The 16,061-nt window shown below is 47.3% G+C and overlaps 1 protein-coding gene across 6 annotated transcripts in view; it reads right to left on the minus strand.

Moving 5' to 3' along the window:
* The window catches only part of EZH1 (enhancer of zeste 1 polycomb repressive complex 2 subunit), a 54,518-nt gene that overhangs the window by 8,930 nt on the left and 29,527 nt on the right, over nucleotides 1-16,061 (minus strand). For 5 of the 6 annotated variants that reach the window (XM_074388745.1, XM_010330596.2, XM_010330597.2 and 2 more), the window contains 11 exons: nucleotides 13,701-13,881; nucleotides 12,774-12,970; nucleotides 9,934-10,025; nucleotides 8,938-8,978; nucleotides 8,012-8,137; nucleotides 6,055-6,233; nucleotides 5,140-5,235; nucleotides 4,655-4,736; nucleotides 3,821-3,901; nucleotides 2,665-2,749; nucleotides 84-2,383 (listed from right to left, as the gene is read on the minus strand). In XM_074388745.1, the coding sequence (XP_074244846.1) occupies nucleotides 2,323-2,383; nucleotides 2,665-2,749; nucleotides 3,821-3,901; nucleotides 4,655-4,736; nucleotides 5,140-5,235; nucleotides 6,055-6,233; nucleotides 8,012-8,137; nucleotides 8,938-8,978; nucleotides 9,934-10,025; nucleotides 12,774-12,970; nucleotides 13,701-13,881 (1,221 nt within the window). In that variant the 3' untranslated portion in view covers nucleotides 84-2,322. Of the gene's footprint in view, nucleotides 1-83; nucleotides 2,384-2,664; nucleotides 2,750-3,820; nucleotides 3,902-4,654; nucleotides 4,737-5,139; nucleotides 5,236-6,054; nucleotides 6,234-8,011; nucleotides 8,138-8,937; nucleotides 8,979-9,933; nucleotides 10,026-12,773; nucleotides 12,971-13,700; nucleotides 13,882-16,061 lie in introns of those variants that run through there. The other variant, XM_010330595.3, reaches the window with a different exon arrangement.

Consider the following 16,061-nt stretch of genomic DNA (forward strand, 5'->3'; position numbering starts at 1 on the left):
TTGATGCTTCGGCCTGACCTGCTCCTGGGCCCCATCCCTGGATCCTTCCAGTCCCAAAGCACACAGTACACAACTTGCCAAAATGAAGTCTAACACTTTATTCAGATAAGAGGTCACAAGCCACAGGACTTTAAAGTGCGTGAAATTCATTGGCAATGAAACCGCATGTACACCAGGCTCCCCCAGTCTCCACCACCTTGCCCCATCCATCATGATGTGGTGACAAGGGGTTGAGACCCATCTTTAAAAGTGGGGGACAGAAGGGACAAAAGATGGGATGCTGGAGGAACAGGATATTTATGGTCTGAAGCTGGACAGGAGGAGACTGACCAGTGATTCTGCTCACTGAGGGAAGGGTGGGGTCAGTCTAGTCCCTCAAAGGCTGCTGAGAAGTATTTTTTCACCTATTCCTCACAGCCAGCCCCTGGCATTTCAGACACACCTAATTCCTCCTCTTCCTCTGTCTCTGGTTTTTTCCTCTAATTTGTAATTTGGAGCCCACAGTCCAGCTTGAGGGTATCCCTGATACGTACAATGAATACAAACCCCAGCGGATGCAGATTTCAGGATCATGCTGGGGCCTGGCCTGTTGGGGTGGAGGAGCTTTCTGTCAGGAGCTGCTGCTGGGTGCGGGCTGCATGTGTGCCCTCCAGCATGGTAGGTGTGTGTGCATGTCCCACACCAATCCCTAAGAGGCAGCTGGGCCAGGGGAACCCCACTTCTTCCTTCATGGGACAACCAGTGGAGTGGGAAGAAGGGGGGCTCTGACTCCCAGGAAGGGAGAAGCCTGCTCCCTACTGTAACATTCCCAGGCCTGTCTACACCCGCCCAAGCCCTTTCTCCCCAGCACACTGCTCCTTGTTTCCAGCCAGCCCGGCACACCCTCCGTGGACACAGGGCAGCTCTTGCTGGCCCCATTCACATGAAATTCTTCTGTGTGAAGCTCGCTCCTCCTGCCTCTCCCAGGAGATGAGACAGGACTGAAGGAGAATCTCCCACTCCCTTCTTCCCCCTCCCTCAGGAGTGGAATTTGGGCAGGGACCCTAGAGACCTTAGCCCAAACTCTACCCCAATCTATAGACCTTCTAAAAGAAATGGTTAAAGTGCTTTGCTCTGCATGGATCCCAGAGAGGGTGGCACCACAGCCTGGGACAGGTGGTCTACCTGCTTCTCCCACTTCAGATACCCTCTGCCAGTATGCCCTGCACACAGGGTGCCAGCCTAAACACGTGCAAATTAGCCCCTCACCCACCTTGGAACACATATTCTAACTCACCCTTTCCAAACAGCAGGCGCTACAGACAGGAAAGCAGATTACACCAATCTTTCTCCTCTCTAGTCCAGGACTGTGCCCACCTATCCTGAAGAGATAAGCAACACTGGCCATTGGGCCTTGCCTCTACAGGGAATGGAAGGCCTGAAAATACCCACAAATCCAGCGAGCCAGGGTGCTCACCCCTGCCAGGCACACCCCTAATGCTTCTTCAATAGCAGCATCATGCCTGCCTGCAGCTGCCAGGCCAGAACTTTGGCGGAGCCGGGGCACTGGCACCTGCTCCCAGGAATCTGAAAACACTTCTCCATCTATCTCCAGAGTACACAGAGAAGACTTTCTCCAAGCCTCCAGGGCCCAAGCTTAGCCATTTAACTAGTATCATCCAGTGGTTCTCCCTCTCCAGCCAAGGAAGGATGATGCAGTGTTCTGTCCCCCGGCCTTGAATGCCTGTACTTAGAACCCAGGCTCTTTCAGTTCGAGCCCTGCCATGAGGGAGTAGGTGGTAAGGTGACCCGTCTACCTCTGAGTTCAGTCTATGCTGCCTGCCAGGCTCGCCTCTAACCCAGACCACTTGGTAGGCTCCAGGGACCACGCTTCACTTAGCCTGCCCTCTCCAGGTCTTAGGACCACAGAGATTTGCCTGCACCCCAGTGACATAAGGACTCTTGATGGGGAAAGCTACAATTACAGGCTAGTGCTTGTTAGGAACTGCCTAAGTTGACTGCTCACAGCCTGGGGAGCCAACATGGAAATCACACATAAGACATCCACCCCAGCCTGTGCGCATTTCCACTGAGGCCAGAAAAACAGTCTCCCATTTCTGCAACCCTCTCTCCTGGAAGACCAAGCCCTAGCTCTCTTGGTCTCCCCTCTCATTGAGACAGTTTTGTGCCCACTGGACATGGCAGAGGCCTCACTACAGAGGGAGTGGGTGGGGGGTTTCTCAGTGTGGGAGACACAGTGCAGGAGACTCGAGCAGCAGTGGTGTGAGCATGAAAGCCAAGACAGTGCCGCTACCATAAGCGCTGCCACGGGGTGGGAAAGGGCTAAAGGACGTCGGTCTCCCTCTCGATCCCCACGTACTTGAGAGCATCGGCTTGGCTGTACCTGTCCCAGGGCAGGGAGGAGGAACCAGGTTACTCTCATGACTTTTGTGATTGAAAAGGTGGAGTCCCTTCCTGTTTCACTTCCCCTCCCACTCCCTAACGGCTGTTTATAAAGTTCCCACTTCTATGGCAAGGCACCAGATATCAGAACAAGAGACACAGCCTTGTTCACCATGAGACTCTCTCCATCCACATTACCCTCCCTGAGCCCCCAGATCTATTCCAACAGTCAACCGTTCCAATTCCAGGGCCACATCCCAAGGACCATTACTGGCGCCTCACCTGTAATCAAAGAAGAGCTCTTCACCAGCTTGAATTGCCCTCTTGGCAAAGATCCCAATTCGATGGTCTCCATTCACCATGACCACTGTAAGCAGAATAAACTCAAGGCTAGGTTCCTACCCAACTGCAGGTAAGTAACCAGTAGGCTTCTGGGCTGATTATCTCCAAATTCCCAGTGAAAACATGAATCAAATGGAATTAGAAAGTAGTCAATATGGTAGTCGCCTCTATGCTTTTAGATGTTATTCCAGCTGATGATATACAGAAAGAATTATCTTTATTATTATTACTTTTTTTTTTTAAGACAGTCTCACTCTGTCACCCAGGCTTGAATGCAGTGGCACGATCTTGGCTCACTGCAACCTCCACCTCCCAGGTTCAAGTGATTCTTGTGCCTCAGTCATCTGAGTAGCTGGGACAACAGATGCACACCACCATGCCCTGCTAATTTTTGTATTTTTTTTTTTTTTTTTTTTGAGACAGAGTGTCGCTCTTGTTACCCAGGCTGGAGTGCAATGGCACGATCTCGGCTCACCGCAACCTCCGCCTCCTGGGTTCAGGCAATTCTCCTGCCTCAGCCTCCTGAGTAGCTGGGACTACAGGCACGTGCCACCATGCCCAGCTAATTTTTTGTATTTTTAGTAGAGACGGGGTTTCACCACGTTGACCAGGATGGTCTCGATCTCTCGACCTCGTGATCCACCCGCCTCGGCCTCCCAAAGTGCTGGGATTACAGGCTTGAGCCACCGCGCCCGGCTAATTTTTGTATTTTTAGTAGACATGGGGTTTCATCATGTTGGCCAGGCTGGTCTTGAACTTCTGGCCTCAAGTGATCTGTCCACCTTGGTCTCCCAAAGTGCCGAGATTACAGGCGTGAGGCACCGCGCCCAGCCTATTATTATTTTTTGATATGAGTCTCACTATGTTGCTCAGACTGGTTAAATCATATTTATGGGAAAGCATTGATAATGTATTCACTGAAGAAAGCAGATTATGAAACTGAGATCGAGAGGGGCCTAAAATTACACCAGACATTAATCATGACTATCTTTGGACAAAAAAAAATAACTCAGCTGTGGAAGGTTCAACAATGGATGGAAATCACAGTAAAGAGGCATCCATCCCCCACCCTACTTCCCAAGTCACGGGGACTCACCTTTGGCGTAACAGTTGGGATTCACTGAATGATTTGCAAATCGAATTTTGTTTCCTTTCCGAGTAGCATCCACTACAAAATCTGTATAAAGTAAATCAAGGAAGACCATGAACACAGCAGGCAACTCCACAGCTTCTCAGCCTGAATTTAAAATCAAATAGTCACAAAAACACTTTAGTCCAATGTGCTAACAGGAGCTGAGGAAAGCTTGCAGCCTCAGAATTCAGCCTTGTGTGCGAGCACTCCCTTTGGGTCTCGCCCTCCTTGAGTTATGGATCTTCTTATCTATTGGGCAGTGAGATTTCTCAGGTAAAGGCACTTGGTGCTATTACAAACAGAACCCAGAAATGGAGGTTCTCCCAAAGCAAGGGCACTGTGGCCTGTGGAATCTCCGAGTGTGATCCTGCCCCCTCACTCTATGCATCTGCTGGAAGATTCTGAGCTGATCTAAACTTGGACTACAGCAAGGGCAATCTGGTAGAAAGGCCACCTTGGGGCCAGGCATGGTAGCTCATGCCTGTAATCCTAGCACTTTGGGAGGCTGAGGCAGGTGAATCACTTGAGGCCAGGAGTTCGATACCAGCCTGGCCAACATGATGAAACCCAGTCTCTACTAAAAATACAAAAAAATTAGCAGGGCATGGTGGCAGGTGCTTGTAGTCCCAGCTACTCAGGAGGCTAAGGCAGGAGAACCACCTGAACCCAGGAGGCAGAGGTTGCAGTGACCCAAGATCGTGCCACTGTTCCAGCCTGAGAGACAAAATGAGACTCGGTCTCAAAAAAAAAAAAAAGAAAAGAAAGACCACCTTGGGATGAGACAAAGAGACTTCATACCATTGTTGAGGTTGAAGAGGAAGCTGGACATGTATTTGTCATAGACCTTTCCTCGTCGATCAGCCTCATCCTGAGAGATGAGCTAGAGAGACAGACAAATAAACATGGGTATTAGGCTGCCTGCTCAGGGCATAGTGTCCTGCCCCCAGAGAGGCCTGGGTGGTGTCTCACATCGGTGCTTACTGGGTATCACGATGAGAATCATAAGAGAGCAAGCTCAAGTTATGTTGTTCCAGTTCCCACCCAGGCCAACCAGTTTTGAGGCTGAAGAGAGCCTCCCTCATCTCTTGTATCTGGAGTTGCCAAAGAGTTGAACAGTGGTTTCAGTACTGCAAACAGTTCTGTGGGATTCCCCCAAGAGACCACATGGGAACCTAGCTGAGTTATTTAGAGATTAATTCAAAGAAGCTGGGCCCACAGAAAATCAGAGTGTCTTGAATCAGTCTTCCCCCAGTAAGAATGTGGGCCAAAACTATAGCACTCACCTCACCACAATATTCAGAAATGAATTCGTTCTTCTGTACAGACTCCTTTATGAAGGTGCCCCATCCAGCCACATCTGAGGGGGCCAGCAGCAGGTGCTGGGGAAAAAGGGGCCAAGTCTCAGACTACAGGGTATACATGAGTAGGGGGTCTGTGCTGGATGTGCATGCATGTGGTGGGGGCAGGGTGGAAAGAACCAGCAACTTTTAAGAGGATCTGAAAGCAGAAAAAGGTCTAAGCCATTCTGTTCTGGTTAGGAGAGAAAAGAAAATGGGAGGTGGTGATGAACAGAAATAGGATCCCTTTTCCTCTATCCATGGAGCCCTCCTGTGCCTCAGTCTAGAGGAATTCAGTGCTATGTGTGAGGTAAAAATAGACATCGCCAATGGTGCATTCACTTCTGAGCTCTTTTTAGTCTGGCCAGTTCAAGGAATCACTTTCTTTCTTTTTGTGAGACAGAGTCTCACTCTGTCCCAGGCTGGAGTACAGTGGTGCAATCTTGGCTCGCTGCAACCTCCACCTCTGGGTTTAAGCAATTCTCCTGCCTCAGCCTTCTAAGTAGCTGGGATTACAGGTGCATGCCACCACACCTGGCTAAATTTGTATTTTTAGTAGAGACAGGGTTTTACCATGTTGGCCAGGCTAGCCTCGAACTCCTGACCTTGTGATCCACCAGCCTTGGCCTCCCAAAGTGCTGAGATTACAGGTATGAGCCACTGTACCCAGCCAGGAACCACTTTTCTAATCCCTACTGAGACTGAAGCCTTTATTAATTCAGTGAGTGTGTGTCTTTTAGGAGTTATCAAGCACTTTCATATACAAAGCCTCAAAGGAACCAGTGGAAAGAGAATGCTTGGGACTATTCCTTCTTTCCCACTCCGTTTTATCTGGTGTGGGGTCCTGAGGAAAGGCCTCACCTTCTTGAGGCCACGCTGGATGCTGCAGTTTTTACAGGAAACCACCTTGCAGTCCCAGTGCTCTGAGGCCCCACAGGTGAGACAAAGGTCAGGATCACACTCTCGCACTGCCAGATAGCAAGGACACTGCTTGGTATTACACTGGGTCTTACAGCGACAGCCAGGGAAACGATTCTGACCTGGGAAGGGAAGACAGGGAAGGTTTAGAAGGGAAATAAGCTAATGCTAGGGCTTGGGGTTGACTCAAGGGACAGCAAAGAAGTAAATTTTATGTGTTCAAGGATGTTTGGTGAAATAAGAGGAAGCTCCCTTCCCAATAATCAAATACTCAAGTTTTGTCCATAGAAAACTGAGTACTTCCCAACATTCATGCCTTTGAGACAAAAAAGCAGGTGTGGCCGGGCATGGTGGCTCATGCCTGCAATCCCAGCATTTTAGTAGGCCAAGGCAGGAGAATCAGCTGAGCCCAGGAGTTCAAGACCAGGCTGGGCAACACAGGGAGACCCCGTCTCCACAAAAAAAAAAAAAAAAAATTAAAAATTAGCCATGTGTGGTGGGTGGCACATGCCTGTAGGCCCAGCTACTTGATGTGGGGAGATTAATTGTTTGAGCCAGGGACGTTGAGGCTGCAGTGAGCCATGATTCTGCCACTGCTCTCTAGCCCGAACAACAGAGCTGAGACCTTGTCTCAAAAAAAATTTAAAAACTTTAAAAAGCAGATATACTAACGAGAAGTACCCCTAGAGATTTCCCAACAATGCTCTCCCTCCCACTGAGGTGGAGAGAAAATGAAATCAGTGCTTTTCACTGGTAAATCATCACCATCAAAACAAGTATCATTTTAAGAACAGAATGCATCCGTTCTATGCCATCCTCCTCCACCCTCTGCCCTCCCCAGCACAACCACTTCTCTGCTGTGGCTAAGATCACTATCTGCTATGGGTTAGGAGGTATTTCCAGCAAAACTGCCTGGGCACCAAGTTCTGCAAGCTCTGGGGGCTGCCATCAAACTGCCCAGCCTTGAGTTGGGAAGGGCATGGTGTGATGAGAAGTGACAGGTAAGTACCAGGATGCCTCAGCTGACATCCAGGCCTGTCTTCTACCGGATATTAAAACTCCAGCTATTAAATGAAAATAGATATACACAGAATCACAAACAAAAAATATGTGAATAAAAAAATTATTAATATTCAGAAAAGGGAAACTGGGGTTGTAACTTAAAAGAAAAAAAAGAGTCCCACATTTATTTTATTTTTTTTTTTGAGACAGAGTCTCACTCTGTTGCTCTGTTGCCCAGACTGGAGTGCAGCTGCACAATCTCAGCTCACTGCAGCCTCTGTCCCTGGGTTCAAGCGATTCTTGTAACTTAGCCTCCCACATAACTGGGACTACAGGCATGCACCATCATGCCTGGCTAATTTTTGTATTTTCAGTAGAGACGGGGTTTTGCCAATTGGCCATGCTGGTCTTGAACTCCTGACCTCAAGTGATATGCTTGCCTTGGCCTTCCAAAGTGCTGGGATTACAGGCGTGAGCCATTGCACCTGGCCTAATTTTTGTATTTTTAGTAGAGATGGGTTTCACCATGTTGGCCAGGTGGGTCTTGAACTCCTGACCTCAAGTGATCCGCCCAACTTGGCCTTCCAAAGTACTGGGATTACAGGTGTGGGTGACTGTGCCTGCTGTTCCCCACATTTCTTAATTCTCCCCTAGAAGACAAAGTTGGGAAAGTATCTGATTTCTGTGTAATTGCTGCTTTTAGAATCATGAACCTAAACGTTTTCCAAAAATGACTCTCCTAGATCTCATGCACTTATTTTACTTATAGAATGCCTAAAATGCAGCAAAGAGAATATCAGAAGGTCCATAAGCAGCAAGGGGCGTAGGAACGGGGGAAGCACGGGCACACTGGGGCGGACTGTTTTGGTAGACTACAGGGAAAACATAGCACACTTACAGTCTGGGTTGCACTGGCAGAACTTCTCACAGAAATTCTGAGTCATGATGCAGGGGCAGGTGCTGTCACAGGGGCGGTCTGGGTGGTCACAGGGTTGGTAGTTGTACACTTGTGTGGAAGAGTTATCTAGGAGAGAGAACAGAGGAGGACGATGCTGTGACCATACCCTCCAGGTGCCTTCCCTCCCAAGTGTCCAGCTGCCCTGATTCAGAGGAGGCTGGTCCTAACAATCTCCTTGGACACACACTTAGCAGCTAAAGTGAGAAGGCAGGGATGTCTGTTGTTCATAAGCTGTGATGGGGTGATCTGCTTTGTGGGGAGGGTGTGGAGATGCTCTGAGACATCAGGGAAGCTATTCTGAACATTAAATGAGGTCTGAAACCTAGCAAATGGCATACTAGAAAAGTCACAAACTGGCCTGGTGCGGCGGCTCATGCCTGTAATCCCAACACTTTGGGAGGCTGAAGCAGGTGAATCATTTGAGGTCAGGAGTTCGAGAACAGCTTAGCCAACATGGTAAAACCCTGTCTCTACTAAAAATACAAAAATTAGCAGGGCATGGTGGTACATGCCTGTAGTCCCAGCTACCCGGGAGGCTGAGGCAGGAGAATTGCTTGAACCCAGAGGGGGAAGTTGTAGTGAGCTGAGATCCTGCCACTGTACTCCAGCCTGGGGGACAAGAGTGAGACTTTGTCTCCAAAAAAAAAAAAAAAAAAGTAAAGTCACAGACCACAAGGCCCCTAACACTATCTCCTAAGAGGTCTTCTTGGTTGCAGCAAGAGGCTCTCTTCTCGGTTGCTGCAGAGAATTCTGCAATCTGCGGAAGCAGCACAGGGTCAACAAGTACAGCTGCAGGTGGGGTAGGGTGATGACCACAGGATGAGGCCTCCAGCTGAACCGCTGAGGAACGCCTTGATAGAACGTACCTTTCTTCAGCTGAATCTTCCTGCAGTGTGCAGCCCACAACCTAAAAAAGACAGGAAGGACAGGTCTTGGTCACGGCCGTAGGGAGCTGTGTAAATGCAGGTAAATGACAACGTGACTTGCTCTGCGGGACTGTGGTTTGATGACTGGGGACTATCTTCCCAAACCCCTCAACAGGATGACTTTGGTACACAGAAGCTAGAGTCCACCCTAAATTCAGCTGGCCTGTGCTACAAGATTTAAACTTAAACACAACCCCTCCCAAAAAAGCAAGTAACATAAAAGAACACAACACAGAAACAAAAGAAAGCCCAAGCCTATCTGTCTTCTTTGACTGCAAACTGTTGTTTCTCTCCCATCTCTCCCTCCATCTTTGTGGAGGTAGAGATATGGGGGAATTTCAAGATGGAAAGGTGTAAAGGGCTTTCAGGAATCTTCTCCAAAAGAACTGAAAGGGAGGAGCCACAGAACTTTCTTCTGTATCTAGAACTGGTGTCAGCGCCTTCTGCTGATAGGTGATAGTCATTAGGGAATGGAGCCAGGAAGGGTGCAGAATTTTTTTTATAACTTCCAACCCTAAGTAAAGGTTAGCTAGAAGACAGTGTTATTATAGAACTCAGAAAAACAACATAAACCAAAAAAAATAAACAAACTCTTGTCAGAGTTGAGAAACGGGTAAGGCAGTAACTAAACCAACAAGAAATGGCTTTGGGGTGGAGCCATGAGGCCAGCTTGTGTCCTGTTGGCCAGGAGCTTAAATAGAAAACTAGCCGGTTATGTCATGGTCCACCGCACCCGGGGACAAGAAAAGGGCTGATCCAAGGCACAGACCCTCAGGGAGCACTCAGAAGGCTGGCTCTCAGTCACGTGAGCCCAGGCTGATGGGCTCACATAGCCTGTGTGACAGCTAAAGAGGGAGGCAGATGGGAACTCCAAGGGGAGGTCAGAGCGCAGGGAATAGCCTGGCTGTAAAACAAAACACTTTGTCCAACCCTTGCCTGTGCTTTCTTTTCTTCTTCTGTGAGGGGTTCATGAGCTCATCAGTTGGCAGCTTCAGGATAAGTGATTCTTTGACTGCAAACTGAAAGACCTGGAAGAGAAATCCAACGGGTCCTGTCACTCCTCCAGCAAAGGGGTCAGGTAAGTGGCCCAGCTGGGTGCTGGCCTTGGGAGGGTTCTGAGGAGCTCACAGGCAGCTCACCAAGCTGTAAGTCAGGGAGAGACAGAGTGCCAGTGGGACATTAGGTTACTGGTTCTGAAGTTCATTCCTAATTATTTATCCTGATTCAGGGAAGGAGAAATAGCACAGTAACACCACCCCTGGCCAGAAGCTGTCACTCACTACTCTTTCTACCAAGCCATGGGTAGAAGAGTGGGCTGATGGTGACTAACAGTATCTACTTCTTTTTAGGAAGGGCAACTCTGTGTGCCTTGTGTAACTGAGTATAAGGAAGGGACAGGACAAGAATGGTTTCACTGGGCTAAACATTAGCTCCCTCTGTCGGTATAAAGATACCAGAGCCTTGGCCATTTCAATAGGATGTATTTCCTTTCTTTCTTTTTTTTTTTGAGGTGGACTCTTGCTTTGTCACCGAGGCTGGAGTGCAGTGGCATGATCTTGGTTCACCGTAACTTCCACCTCCCCAGTTCAAGTGATTCTCCTGCCTCGGCCTCCCGAGTAGCTGGGATTACAGGCACCTGCCACCACGCCCAGCTAATTTTTGTATTTTTAGTACAGACAGGGTTTCACCATATTGGCCAGGCTGGTCTCGAACTCCTGACCTCATGATCCACCTGTCTTAGCCTCCCAAAGTGCTGTGATTAGAGGCATGAGCCATCGCGCCTGGCCTGTGTTTATTCTCTTAAAGCACTGGTTTTTAGTTTTTCCTTTTCCTTATTGGCTACTGGCCCTTTAACAGCAGGGGGAGGGAGGTCTGTGAAAACTGTAAATATTCTCAGGAAAATCCAGAGAAGAATATTTTTGCATATAAATCCATAGATAGTCACATTGAGAACCTGTGACTCAGGGAAATAGGTATGAGCTCCAAAATGAAAGCAAAGGGTACTTGAGTTCATGATTCTTTTTTTTTTATTTATTTAATTTTTTCTTTTTTAGAGAGAGGGTCTCACTCTGTTGGCCAGGCTGGAGTGCAGTGGTGCCATCATAGCTCACTGCAGTCTAGAACTCCTGGGCACAAGCCGTCTTCCCACCTCAGCCTCTCAGTACTAGGACTACAGGTGCATGTTTTTTTGTTTTTTTTTTTGTAGAGATGGGGTCTCACTTTGTTGCCCACGCTGGTCCTGAAATCCTGGCTTCAAATGATCCTTCCACCATGGCCTCCCAAAGCACTGGAATTACAGATGTGAGCCACCTCATCCAGTCCATGGTTCTATTAATTGTTCTCAGTACAGGAAGCATGAAGAAGAGGCCACGGAGTCTCCTCCAGAAGCTAGGAAGCCAAAGCATTAGGGTTCCTTTCCTGTTGGACATGCTGGGCCTGACATCTGCCTTCCTGTCCTTGTTCTTCAGTCTGTCTTCTCACCGCAGTCTTTTTCTTTCTCCAGAGCATCAGTGGCTGCTGCCAACTGTTTCCTGTGATGGTATGAGTGAGAAGGGGGAGGTCCAGGCCCAGCTACTGGGGGTAATAATTAGAAAATCTAGTGATGGGCAAAATCTAGTGGTGGCTACACCTGTAATCCCAGCACTTCGGAAGGCTATGGCAGGTAGATGGCTTGAGCCTAAGAGTTCAAGATCAGCCTGGGCAACATGGTGAAACCCCCATCTCTACAAAAGATTTAAAAATTACCTGGGCTTGCGAGGCCAAGGCGGGTGGATCACTTGAAGTCAGGAGTTCAAGACCAGCCTGGCCAACATGGTGAAACCTCATCTCTACTAAAAATAAAAAATAAAAAAAATGGCCGGGCACAGTGGCTCATGCCTGTAATCCCAGCACTTGGGAGGCCGAGGCAGGCAGATTACCTGGGGTCAGGAGTTCGAGACCGACCTGGAAAACATGGTGAAATCCCATCTCTACTAAAATACAAAGTCAGCCGGGCATGGTGGTGCATGCCTGTAATCCCATAATCCCAGCTACTTGAGAGGCTAAGGAGGCTAAGGCAGGAGAATCACTTGAACCTGGGAGGTGGAGGTTGCAGTAAGCCAAGATTGTGCCAGCCTGGGCAACAGAGAGAGACTCTGTCTCAAAAAAAAAAAAAAAAAAAAAAAAAAAAAATAGGCAGGCGTAGTGGCCTGCATTTGTAGTTCCTGTTACTTAGGAGGATAAGGTGAGTAGATTGATTGAGCCCAGGAGGCAGAGGTTGCAGTGAACTATGATCATCCCACTGCACTCCAGCCTGGGTGACCGAGTGAAACCCTGTCTCAAAGATAAAATAAAGATAATCTAGTGATAGAAAATGTGGAGAATAAACAACTGAGTGAGCTGGCAAAGTGGTGGAGGGAACAGCAGCTGCAGCAGCAGGAGTGTGCTCACTAACAAGAGCCACAGTAAGACCTGGGAGTCCCTTCTAGGAAAGGGGTAGACATTTAGAAAGGAGGTCAGAGCCAAAAAAAGAAGCAAAAGGTTGTAGGACCCAGAAGCGTTAGAGGCTAGACAGAAGTGAGCATTCAGCAAGGAGGAGGGTCCCTAAGCACCATTAGGCCTGGTACTTGCAGAAGGGCCATGTTTGGGAAACTTACTTCATGGCCCAGAAACACAGGCTCATTCAGGAATGAACTTAAGACAAGTTCTCTCCAGACACACAGCCTGATAAGATGGCAAAAGGCTGGACAGAGCAATGCATGAAAGGACCCATTTGTTCTGCTGCTTTCAGACAGTACCTGCTTGCACGTCTTAGTCCCCAGGAGCCTGGCTATTGAACAGAAGTTGTTGAAGTAGGTGCCATGGAAGACTCGAAAAAGAGATTCTTCAGCCCCAGTCCATTCCACAGGCTCTGAGGGCGCTTCCACTACACAGAGCTGAGGTGGGGCTGGACTAGCCTTTTGTTTTGTGGGGGTCTGACAGCGAGAGTTAGCCTCTGAGAGGGGAAGAAATAACAGAATCAGAAGAAGGTAGAAAGCAGTTGTCATTAATAGTTTGTCACAAATGTGGAAGTACTTCATTCTACTTTAAAAGGTAGAATAGTTAGGAATGAAAATATTCCCCATCTTTAGGCCAGGCACAGTGAGTGGCTCATGCCTGTAATCCCCACATTTTGGGAGGCCAAGGTAGGGGGATTGTTTGAGGTCAGGAGTTCAAGACCAGCCTGGGCAACATGGCAAAACCCCATCTCTACCAAAAATGCAAAAATTAGGCAGGTGGGGTGGCTCATGCCTGTAATCCCAGCACTTTAGGAAGCCAAGGCAGGCGGATCACCTGAGGTCAACAGTTTAAGACCAGCCTGGCCAACATGGTGAAACTCTGTCTCTACTAAAAATACAAAAATTAGCCAGGTGTGGTGGTGGGTGCCTGTAATCCCAGCTACTTGGGAGGCTGAGGCAGGAGAATCACTTGAACCCAGGAGGCAGAGGTTGCAGTGAGCCAAGACGGCGCCACTGCACTCCAGCCTGGGTGACAGAGTGAGACTCTGTCTCAAAAAAAAAAAAAAAACAAAGAAATAAAAGAAAATATTCCCATCTTTATTGTTTACAAAACTAGAAAGAATTTACATTTTTAAGAGGTAGTAATGTTAAGCGTCAGGCAGTGATCCTGGATTTTCCAGAGTCCTTGCATGCAAACAAAAAGTCTTCATTTTCTGTTCATCGTACCTGAAGAACTGGAGGCCCAGTCATTGCCTGTGTCCCTGTCACTGTCTCCTTCTTTAGTCTCAGCTGCAGCAGAGGCTGAGGTGTTGGAGCAGGAAGCACTGACCATGTGGTGCCTTCTCCGGCGACGACCAGAGCACTTGGAGCGGGGGTTGTGGAGCATGGCATATTCTTTTGCTCCTTCCTGCAGTGGACACATTACAGATGGGAAATAGCAACAGGCCCTGAGTCACCATACTAATCTCATCATCACAGACCTTCATCTTCGCAACATTTGTGCTTAAATACAGTAATATTGTCTTTTCTTTTTTCTGTACCATATAAGTATGATCATATAACAATGAGAGAGCTGCTTAACAAAACCCAGTAACATACTTTTTCACAAAAGGATTGTCCTATAATCTTTCTTTTTTGGAGACAGGGGCTCTCTCTGTTGCCCAGGCTGGAGTACAGTGGCCTGATCATGGCTCACTGCAGCCTCAAATTCCTGGGCTCAAGTGATTCTCCTGCCTCAGCCTCCCAAGTAGTTAGACCACAAGCACATGCCACCATACCCAGCTAATGTCCTGTAATCTTAAAAAATACATAATCTAGGTATTTGTGTCTTCAATTTTCCAGTGAGTTGTATCTAAAATTAACTTGCATGTTAGTTGTTTGGAATTTGAGAATATGTTATCCTATAGATGAAGAAATGAGATTCAGAAAAGGGAAGAAACTAGCTTGAGATTACACAGCTAATAGTTCCAGAGGGGTATAGTAATCAGGGCTCCTTGTCTCCCTAGGCCACTGTTCTTTCCATTCTACCATGCTTTCTCTGTTTCTTTAATAAAATGTGTAATGCTTAATCTGTACAATCTTACTACTTAATTTTGACACTTCCTCTCAAATCTCTGTGTGAAACTCAGAATATTGTTTCATTATTTTACAGCTATCCCCCCCTTTTTAAAATGAAATAATTATCACTCAGCTTGATCATCAATATTTTCTCATCAGACTTGGTTCTCAAAGACTTCTAGCTGTTTCTGAAAACTAAATCTACTTCTACAAAATAAAGATTTATCTTCCAGGGACATTATCTAGAGGCACTCAGAATGGTCCAGCATTTGACATACACACAGGCTTTCCTACAATATAGCCTCTAACAAAACTAGGCTGTCCTGATCCCCTGTAATAGAATTGATTACTTTTATACCAAGAGGGTTGTGAAAGCACTGAAATCTGCATGTGGCAGGTGCCCAGGCAGACGTCGAGGGGTTTGTGCTGTGAGACCTAAAGTCTCTATGAGGTTGTCCAAAGCAAAAAAGCACATCAGCAGGGCCTATGGTGGGTCCATGTGTGCTGAATGTATTGGTGCAGGACCAAGCATGCTTTCCTTATCCAGGAGAAGAAAATTGTAAAAGTGTTGAAGGCACAAGCAGAGTCAGAAAGCTCAATTTTAAAATGAAGCTTTTTTGAGTAATAAAAGTAAAAAATAATAATAAAATAAAGGTTAACCTCTAAATATCTTATTAAGGATATTAAGAATAATATATAGTGGGGCCTAAAGGAAATTCCAAAAGAGTTTTGAATTAACTGAACTTGATATTATACTGCATGTGAAGTATACAGCATCACCTATATTTTTTAAACATATATATGTTTAAAATATATATATATATATGTTTAAAAATTATAGGTTTTTTTTTGAGACAGGGTCTTGCTCTGTTGCCCAGGCAAGTGCAGTAGCACAATCTCAGCTCACTGCAGCCTTGACTTCCTAGGCTCAAGTGATCCTCCCACCTCAGCTTCCCAAGTAGCTGGGATTATAGGTGCATGCCACCATGCCCAGCTAATTTTTTTATTTTTGTATAGACGAGGTTTTGCCATGTTGCCCAGCCTGGTCTCAAACTCCTGGGATCAAACTATCCACCCACCTCAGTCCCCCAAAGTACTGGGATTACAGGCATGAGCCACCATTTTAATATAATGACCAAAAAAAAATTTTTTTTTTTTTTTTTTTTTGAGATGGAGTTTTGCTTGTTGCCCAGGCTGGAGTGCAATGGCATGATCTCAGCTCACAGCAATCTCCACCTCCCGGGTTCAAGCGATTCTCCTGCCTCAGCCTCCTGAGTAGCTGGGATTACAGGCAGGTGTCACCATGCTTGGCTACTTTTGTATTTTTAGTAGAGATGGGGTTTCACCATATTGGTCAGGCTGCTCTTGAACTCCTGACCTCAGGTGATCCACCCGCCTTGGCCTCCCAAAGTGCTGGGATTACAGGCATGAGCCACTGTGCCCAGCCCCAAACATTTTAACATAAATAAAATCAAGTCTCCAAACCTAATTTCTAGGTTATAGGAAAGAGGGAACGGAAGAACAAGGAAA

Source organism: Saimiri boliviensis, chromosome 17, assembly GCF_048565385.1.
Source record: "Saimiri boliviensis isolate mSaiBol1 chromosome 17, mSaiBol1.pri, whole genome shotgun sequence".
NCBI classification, from domain to species: Eukaryota; Metazoa; Chordata; class Mammalia; order Primates; family Cebidae; genus Saimiri; species Saimiri boliviensis.